Source organism: Osmerus eperlanus, chromosome 3, assembly GCF_963692335.1.
Source record: "Osmerus eperlanus chromosome 3, fOsmEpe2.1, whole genome shotgun sequence".
NCBI classification, from domain to species: domain Eukaryota; kingdom Metazoa; phylum Chordata; class Actinopteri; order Osmeriformes; family Osmeridae; genus Osmerus; species Osmerus eperlanus.
Window position 1 is genome coordinate 23,362,859 of NC_085020.1, and position 10,165 is coordinate 23,373,023.

The 10,165-nt window shown below is 50.3% G+C and overlaps 1 protein-coding gene across 1 annotated transcript in view; it reads right to left on the bottom strand.

The window, feature by feature from the left end:
• Positions 1–1,152: 1,152 nt before the first annotated feature.
• LOC134017910 (plakophilin-4-like) overlaps positions 1,153–10,165 on the bottom strand; it is a 45,886-nt gene continuing 36,873 nt past the window's right edge. Inside the window, 3 exon segments of the mRNA XM_062458041.1 lie at positions 1,153–2,234; positions 3,096–3,169; positions 4,188–4,335. Coding sequence (XP_062314025.1) covers positions 1,983–2,234; positions 3,096–3,169; positions 4,188–4,335 — 474 coding nt within the window. The 3' untranslated portion in view covers positions 1,153–1,982.

A 10,165-nucleotide genomic window follows, 5' to 3' on the forward strand; every position in this document is an offset into this window, starting at 1 on the left:
TGCTGAGCAGCTGTTGCTGAAAAGAGGTGCTGTTCCGACCGTATGCTCATCACAACCGCAAGCTAAAAGTATGATTTTGTCGCTAATAGTTATTAGCTATACTAACGTATCCTGTATCTAGCATAGGTAGAATGTGTGACGATTTAGTTTATTGGCAATGGGGCTAATTTTATTTCATTTTCCTGACTGTGTTTCATTCGAATAAATAACCTGTGTTGTCATGTAAATCTACAATTCACGATGCATGTTTGGCTATGTTGCGTCTTTGCTCTTCAGCTTTGCTCGTTGTAAACCAACCAATCAGCGCGCAGCTCATCTATATATTCATGAGCATACCATAAAAAGAGAAAACGGCTTGTTTCATTATAGGGCTATTTCACAGGGTTGCATTAGGGCACATAAAACAGTACCCGGGCCATTTTGAGCCCAACCAATGTTACATACCCTATTCGGAGACCTTAAGGAACAGTGTGAAATGCCCTGTAAAATCAGTCAATGACCCCTTTAATGTTAAAAAATCTCCTAAAGTGAAATGTTCACGTCATGGGACCTTTAAATCGGTGTTGCCCTGAAGTGCAAAACACATCCACTAATTGTATTCAGGGGCAGTGTGTTCATATTCGGGGGAAGGTTAATCATAAAGGCTCAAGACGCACTTGTTCCGGGAGTACAACGGTACTTAGGAATGGTTCGCTTGACCCGATGTTAGTTTCCTCAAGGATCACAATGACTCTTGCTTAGAGACTTGTTGCTCTTGTGGTTAGTGGTAACTGACTTAAATTTTTGTACTCGCTGTGATATATTGTTTTTATTATTGTTGCTTGCTTATTCCACAGGTACACTTGCACTTATAGCAGTTCATGTTGTTTAATTGTAACTTGTTTAACTACATGCTCTTATGGTTCTTCCCTTTGGCACTTATTTTGGTTGTTCACAATGTGTGCTTCATGTTTTGGCTACCTCGTTGTTATGATCAGTGACCTATGCACTTTGTAAAGCTCTCTCTTGGAAGTCGCTTTGGATAAAAGCGTCTGCTAAATGAATAAATGTAAATGTAAATATTGGGAGTGTGGGTGGGGTAGTGTGTGTGTTTTGCACTTCAGGGTATATAAGATATCTTCAAGGTCACAAATGCCATCAATACACAACTCATTTAAAAAACAAAAGTGAACTTTTATTATCTTCTCATGTTTGAGTTATGATGATGTTTTCCCATGTCTCTTTACGTCTTCATTTATTTATATATCTATAGAGATCTTTAACATGGTGCAAGGTTTAACTAGTGCAGCTCAGCACAAACCAGATGACATGTTTTTGTATTTACAATAAAATGAAGGAAATGTACAAGTCTCCATGGAAACAACAACAACACGTCAACACTGAGCACAGATACAGGTTGATCCCTCTGTACAACCTAACATCATTAGATTTACTATTATTATTATTACTACTCTTTTTACAGACATGAGTTCATGATCCATTTTGGTCTAAGCACATACACATACACATCTGCCAACTTGACTCTTTACCTCAAACCTTTCAACACATGACTCACACCTTCACCATGCTACCAAAGCTACGTGTGTCAAAAGAACGTCCCTCTAGATGGAGCCGGCTGCCCTCACACACAACCAGACACAGGATTCCATCTTCCCTTTAAAACAACATAAAACCCAACATTCCTTGATTTCCTTCTTTGGCTCACATTCCCCTGCGCCCTCTGCTGCTCCGCTTGCTTGGACCCCCTTACAGTCATATTCACTTTCAAAACAAACACACAAATCAAAAGTTCAAGGAAGAGTTTGTTCTACTGTGGGCCCCCTACTCACTCCAGCGCAGGTTCCCTCTCAGGAATCAGTTCTCTCCCCCACACAATTCATGTCTGTAACCATTTGCGTGACTGTATGTAAACTGCCCCTTGACCTGCCCCGTGGAGAGGGTGGTGGGGTATCTTCCCTCCCCGGCCCTCTCCTGGAGCGCACCTACACCCAGGAGTCAGGGGAGCCAGGGTATTGCTCCGCCCGGTAAGAAGGTCTCCTAGTGCTGGAGTAGAAGTCCACGTAGTTGCTGGTGGACTTGAGTCCGTGAGACTGGGAGCTGTAGTCCGAGGTGGGGGGGTAAGTGATGACCTCGTCCATGTAGGGGTCGTCGTAGCCGTGCGGAGACTGCAGGTACATTCTGTAGGTGTCGTAGTTCCTGCGGCCAGGCTCCTCTGTGTAGTACACCTGCTGGGGCTGGACAACGCAGGCAGCCATGTTAGGGAGGGCTAAACACTCAGACATACATTTCATCAGTTTTTGAATCTTTGCAGAGCTAACCCTTCTTCTTCTTACCCTGGAAAATAATGGATCAGAAACCAACAATGTGGCAACACTGTTTGATTTTACAGAAATACAAGCTTTTTAATTTTGATAGTTTTATGAAGTTCGCTTTTGCAGTAAATTGCACACTATGCAGTAAATTGTATTTGCCTAACTTTTTAGAAAGGTCTGACCAGGGACTGGGGTTGCAAATTAGCCTATTGGCTAAAAACCTTTTATGCAACACATCTACAACATTATCTATGTATGTAATAATGTGTGCTGCATTGCCCCTGACAAATAAACAAATAAAAAAAAATTAACTCAGTTTTTGAAATGTTTCCAAACCAAATCATATTTGGCCAGCGTGCATAAACAAAGAATAACTTGGCAGTTTGAAAATCTAGCGACAAGAGATAGTTGTGTGCCCTGACTAGGTTACTGGCCTGGTCTGAGGCAGACCTGAGAACACAGCCCACTTAACCCTTCCTCTTCATCATCCTCCCTTTCTCTTTCCATCCCCCCTCCCCCGCCTGTTTGACTGAGTGCACATGGTCGAGCCCAGACAACGACAGCGGGCTGAGACAGCGGCAGGCCCATCCCTGTCCCAGCCGTCACATCCACTCTGCCGCACACAAAGGCTGACGGGTCCTGGGCTGCGCCCAACCCTCTCATCCATCCACTGGAATATGTGTCCGTCTCTTTGAGTTAGCCCAGTGGGCTAAAACAGGCCGCCGCCCCGGCCCACTGTGTGTGGCGGAGACGATGCCAGAAGACTGGAGCAGCTGGACTCACCTGAGGTCTCCTGGCTTCCTCTCTGGTAGGGGAGGAGTAGGATGCTACGTAGTAAGGGGAAGGCTTCCCAGACCCTGCAACACAAGGGATTACATGTGAGCCTACACATGGAGGACTCTGGCTGTGAAACTGGATTCAGCAGTTACCACAGTACTCCATTATATTGGATCCCAACACATAGCCTCCGGGCTGGGGTCTGAATGGGACAAAGGCCCGGCTATACAGGATGGATTGGATAGAGATGTAGCACAACCTGCAGAGTTACAGAACTGTGCTGCAGCGAGTTATTGTTTGCTAAGCCCCTGGGAGGATATTTTCCTTTAGCAGATTCTTTCCGACCAGCAGAATCCATAAACTGATTTTCCACTGGCTTCTCAGCATGGATGATTTTATAGGCAGACTGGTGGATGTTTCTCAGTATGTAGACAGAGAGACAGGACGCTGGGAGACTGGTTAGCAGGATGAGAAACAGACAGACAGACAGGCAGGCAGACAATAGAAAGGAAGGCAGACAGGCAGGGAGGGAGGGAGGGAGGGAGACAGGTAGGCAGGCAGGGAGACCAGCTGACAGATAGGCTGAAAGACAGGCCAGCAAAGCAGTCAGTCAGTCAAGGTAGGTGTGCAGACAGGCAGGCTGAAGGGGTAGGGGTGTGGTGCCCGCTCTGTGCCCCGGTGAGACGGGTACTCCTGGCATTGGTCTGTCCCCCCTCCCCCTCCAGGGTTTAACAATGGCAGCTTTGTGGTTGGTGCCCAGCATGAGAGACTCCTAATGGACACAATCCAGCCTCCAAACCAGCCTCTATCACTGCACAGCCTCCAAACCAGCCAGGGGATCTTGGATTGGATTGAGCAGAGAGTGAAGCTCTCCCTGGTAGCCTCGTTCAGTATGTGTCTCACACAGGCTGATGTGAGGGTTAACAGACGTGGCTGTGTTTGGATCCAGCCCAGGCCAGTCTCAGCAAGGGTTCCCCTCTCTTTCCTCTGCCTTCCCTCTCATATTCTCATCTCATGCGTTCACTTTTCAATAAAGAAAATGTAAACATACACTGTGAATATACGTCTGAGTTTAGCTTTAGTGGGCAGTATGCTCACCTGTATGTTGACCTTTATGTACATTGTTGTCCCCTTGGTAGTTATAAAGTTGCATAGTGGGCTGTGTCCTCTGGTAGTCTGAGCGCTGCTCCTTGATGCCCAGGACAGCAGGAGACGAGGTGGCGCTGCCGGCTGAGGAGAACACAGAACACAGGTCAGGAGAACACAGGTCAGGAGAACACAGGTCAGGAGAACACAGAGCACAGGTCAGGAGAACACAGAGCACAGGTCAGGAGAACACAGGTCAGGACAACACAGAGCACAGGTCAGGAGAACACAGAGCACAGGTCAGGAGAACACAGAGCACAGGTCAGGAGAACACAGGTCAGGAGAACACAGAGCACAGGTCAGGAGAACACAGGTCAGGAGAACACAGAGCACAGGTCAGGAGAACACAGGTCAGGAGAACACAGAGCACAGGTCAGGACAACACAGAGCACAGGTCAGGAGAACACAGGTCAGGAGAACACAGAGCACAGGTCAGGAGAACACAGGTCAGGAGAACACAGAGCACAGGTCAGGAGAACACAGGTCAGGAGAACACAGAGCACAGGTCAGGACAACACAGAGCACAGGTCAGGAGAACACAGGTCAGGAGAACACAGAGCACAGGTCAGGAGAACACAGGTCAGGACAACACAGAGCACAGGTCAGGAGAACACAGAGCACAGGTCAGGAGAACACAGAGCACAGGTCAGGAGAACACAGAGCACAGGTCAGGAGAACACAGAGCACAGGTCAGGAGAACACAGGTCAGGACAACACAGAGCACAGGTCAGGAGAACACAGGTCAGGACAACACAGAGCACAGGTCAGGAGAACACAGAACACAGGTCAGGAGAACACAGAGCACAGGTCAGGAGAACACAGGTCAGGACAACACAGAGCACAGGTCAGGAGAACACAGAGCACAGGTCAGGAGAACACAGAACACAGGTCAGGAGAACACAGAGCACAGGTCAGGAGAACACAGAGCACAGGTCAGGAGAACACAGAGCACAGGTCAGGAGAACACAGGTCAGGACAACACAGAGCACAGGTCAGGAGAACACAGAACACAGGTCAGGAGAACACAGAGCACAGGTCAGGAGAACACAGAACACAGGTCAGGAGAACACAGGTCAGGAGAACACACAACACAGGTCAGGACAACACAGAGCACAGGTCAGGAGAACACAGAGCACAGGTCAGGAGAACACAGAACACAGGTCAGGAGAACACAGGTCAGGAGAACACACAACACAGGTCAGGACAACACAGAGCACAGGTCAGGAGAACACAGGTCAGGAGAACACAGGTCAGGAGAACACAGGTCAGGAGAACACAGAACACAGGTCAGGAGAACACAGGACACAGGTCAGGAGAACACAGGTCAGGAGAACACAGACCACAGGTCAGGAGAACACAGAGCACAGGTCAGGAGAACACAGGTCAGGAGAACACAGGTCAGGACAACACAGAGCACAGGTCAGGACAACACAGAGCACAGGTCAGGAGAACACAGGTCAGGACAACACAGAGCACAGGTCAGGACAACACAGGTCAGGAGAACACAGAACACAGGTCAGGAGAACACAGAGCACAGGTCAGGAGAACACAGAACACAGGTCAGGAGAACACAGGTCAGGACAACACAGAGCACAGGTCAGGAGAACACAGGTCAGGACAACACAGAGCACAGGTCAGGAGAACACAGAACACAGGTCAGGAGAACACAGAGCACAGGTCAGGACAACACAGAGCACAGGTCAGGAGAACACAGGTCAGGACAACACAGAGCACAGGTCAGGAGAACACAGAACACAGGTCAGGAGAACACAGAGCACAGGTCAGGAGAACACAGAGCACAGGTCAGGAGAACACAGAGCACAGGTCAGGAGAACACAGAGCACAGGTCAGGAGAACACAGGTCAGGAGAACACACAACACAGGTCAGGACAACACAGAGCACAGGTCAGGAGAACACAGGTCAGGAGAACACAGGTCAGGAGAACACAGGTCAGGAGAACACAGAACACAGGTCAGGAGAACACAGGACACAGGTCAGGAGAACACAGGTCAGGAGAACACACAACACAGGTCAGGACAACACAGAGCACAGGTCAGGAGAACACAGGTCAGGAGAACACAGGTCAGGAGAACACAGGTCAGGAGAACACAGAACACAGGTCAGGAGAACACAGGACACAGGTCAGGAGAACACAGGTCAGGAGAACACAGACCACAGGTCAGGAGAACACAGAGCACAGGTCAGGAGAACACAGGTCAGGAGAACACAGGTCAGGACAACACAGAGCACAGGTCAGGACAACACAGAGCACAGGTCAGGAGAACACAGGTCAGGACAACACAGAGCACAGGTCAGGAGAACACAGGTCAGGACAACACAGAGCACAGGTCAGGACAACACAGGTCAGGAGAACACAGAGCACAGGTCAGGAGAACACAGGTCAGGAGAACACAGAGCACAGGTCAGGAGAACACAGGTCAGGACAACACAGAGCACAGGTCAGGACAACACAGAGCACAGGTCAGGAGAACACAGGTCAGGACAACACAGAGCACAGGTCAGGAGAACACAGAACACAGGTCAGGAGAACACAGAGCACAGGTCAGGAGAACACAGAACACAGGTCAGGAGAACACAGGTCAGGAGAACACAGGTCAGGAGAACACACAACACAGGTCAGGACAACACAGAGCACAGGTCAGGAGAACACAGAGCACAGGTCAGGAGAACACAGAGCACAGGTCAGGAGAACACAGAGCACAGGTCAGGAGAACACAGAGCACAGGTCAGGAGAACACAGGTCAGGACAACACAGAGCACAGGTCAGGAGAACACAGGTCAGGAGAACACAGAGCACAGGTCAGGAGAACACACAACACAGGTCAGGACAACACAGAGCACAGGTCAGGAGAACACAGAACACAGGTCAGGAGAACACAGGTCAGGAGAACACACAACACAGGTCAGGACAACACAGAGCACAGGTCAGGAGAACACAGGTCAGGAGAACACAGGTCAGGAGAACACAGGTCAGGAGAACACAGAACACAGGTCAGGAGAACACAGGACACAGGTCAGGAGAACACAGGTCAGGAGAACACAGACCACAGGTCAGGACAACACAGAGCACAGGTCAGGAGAACACAGGTCAGGAGAACACAGAACACAGGTCAGGAGAACACAGGACACAGGTCAGGAGAACACAGGTCAGGAGAACACACAACACAGGTCAGGACAACACAGAGCACAGGTCAGGAGAACACAGGTCAGGAGAACACAGAACACAGGTCAGGAGAACACAGGACACAGGTCAGGAGAACACAGGTCAGGAGAACACACAACACAGGTCAGGACAACACAGAGCACAGGTCAGGAGAACACAGGTCAGGAGAACACAGAACACAGGTCAGGAGAACACAGGACACAGGTCAGGAGAACACAGGTCAGGAGAACACACAACACAGGTCAGGACAACACAGAGCACAGGTCAGGAGAACACAGGTCAGGAGAACACAGAACACAGGTCAGGAGAACACAGGACACAGGTCAGGAGAACACAGGTCAGGAGAACACACAACACAGGTCAGGACAACACAGAGCACAGGTCAGGAGAACACAGGTCAGGAGAACACAGAACACAGGTCAGGAGAACACAGGACACAGGTCAGGAGAACACAGGTCAGGAGAACACACAACACAGGTCAGGACAACACAGAGCACAGGTCAGGAGAACACAGGTCAGGAGAACACAGAACACAGGTCAGGAGAACACAGGACACAGGTCAGGAGAACACAGGTCAGGAGAACACACAACACAGGTCAGGACAACACAGAGCACAGGTCAGGAGAACACAGGTCAGGAGAACACAGAACACAGGTCAGGAGAACACAGGACACAGGTCAGGAGAACACAGGTCAGGAGAACACACAACACAGGTCAGGACAACACAGAGCACAGGTCAGGAGAACACAGGTCAGGAGAACACAGAACACAGGTCAGGAGAACACAGGACACAGGTCAGGAGAACACAGGTCAGGAGAACACACAACACAGGTCAGGACAACACAGAGCACAGGTCAGGAGAACACAGGTCAGGAGAACACAGAACACAGGTCAGGAGAACACAGGACACAGGTCAGGAGAACACAGGTCAGGAGAACACACAACACAGGTCAGGACAACACAGAGCACAGGTCAGGAGAACACAGGTCAGGAGAACACAGAACACAGGTCAGGAGAACACAGGACACAGGTCAGGAGAACACAGGTCAGGAGAACACACAACACAGGTCAGGACAACACAGAGCACAGGTCAGGAGAACACAGGTCAGGACAACACAGAGCACAGGTCAGGACAACACAGAGCACAGGTCAGGAGAACACAGGTCAGGACAACACAGAGCACAGGTCAGGAGAACACAGAACACAGGTCAGGAGAACACAGAACACAGGTCAGGAGAACACAGGACACAGGTCAGGAGAACACAGGTCAGGAGAACACACAACACAGGTCAGGACAACACAGAGCACAGGTCAGGAGAACACAGGTCAGGAGAACACAGGTCAGGAGAACACAGGTCAGGAGAACACAGAACACAGGTCAGGAGAACACAGGACACAGGTCAGGAGAACACAGGTCAGGAGAACACAGACCACAGGTCAGGAGAACACAGAGCACAGGTCAGGAGAACACAGGTCAGGAGAACACAGGTCAGGACAACACAGAGCACAGGTCAGGACAACACAGAGCACAGGTCAGGAGAACACAGGTCAGGACAACACAGAGCACAGGTCAGGAGAACACAGGTCAGGACAACACAGAGCACAGGTCAGGACAACACAGGTCAGGAGAACACAGAGCACAGGTCAGGAGAACACAGGTCAGGAGAACACAGAGCACAGGTCAGGAGAACACAGGTCAGGACAACACAGAGCACAGGTCAGGACAACACAGAGCACAGGTCAGGAGAACACAGGTCAGGACAACACAGAGCACAGGTCAGGAGAACACAGAACACAGGTCAGGAGAACACAGAGCACAGGTCAGGAGAACACAGAACACAGGTCAGGAGAACACAGGTCAGGAGAACACAGGTCAGGAGAACACACAACACAGGTCAGGACAACACAGAGCACAGGTCAGGAGAACACAGAGCACAGGTCAGGAGAACACAGAGCACAGGTCAGGAGAACACAGAGCACAGGTCAGGAGAACACAGAGCACAGGTCAGGAGAACACAGGTCAGGACAACACAGAGCACAGGTCAGGAGAACACAGGTCAGGAGAACACAGAGCACAGGTCAGGAGAACACACAACACAGGTCAGGACAACACAGAGCACAGGTCAGGAGAACACAGAACACAGGTCAGGAGAACACAGGTCAGGAGAACACACAACACAGGTCAGGACAACACAGAGCACAAGGTCAGGAGAACACAGGTCAGGAGAACACAGGTCAGGAGAACACAGGTCAGGAGAACACAGAACACAGGTCAGGAGAACACAGGACACAGGTCAGGAGAACACAGGTCAGGAGAACACAGACCCACAGGTCAGGAGAACACAGAGCACAGGTCAGGAGAACACAGGTCAGGAGAACAGCCACAGGTCAGGAGAACACAGGTCAGGAGAACACAGGTCAGGACAACACAGAGCACAGGTCAGGACAACACAGAGCACAGGTCAGGAGAACACAGGTCAGGACAAGACACAGAGCACAGGTCAGGACAAACACAGAGCACAGGTCAGGAGAACACAGGTCAGGACAACACAGAGCACAGGTCAGGACAACACAGGTCAGGAGAACAGAACACAAGGTCAGGAGAACACAGAGCACAGGTCAGGACAACACAGAGCACAGGTCAGGAGAACACAGGTCAGGACAACACAGAGCACAGGTCAGGACAACACAGGTCAGGACAACACAGAACACAGGTCAGGACAACACAGAGCACAGGTCAGGAGA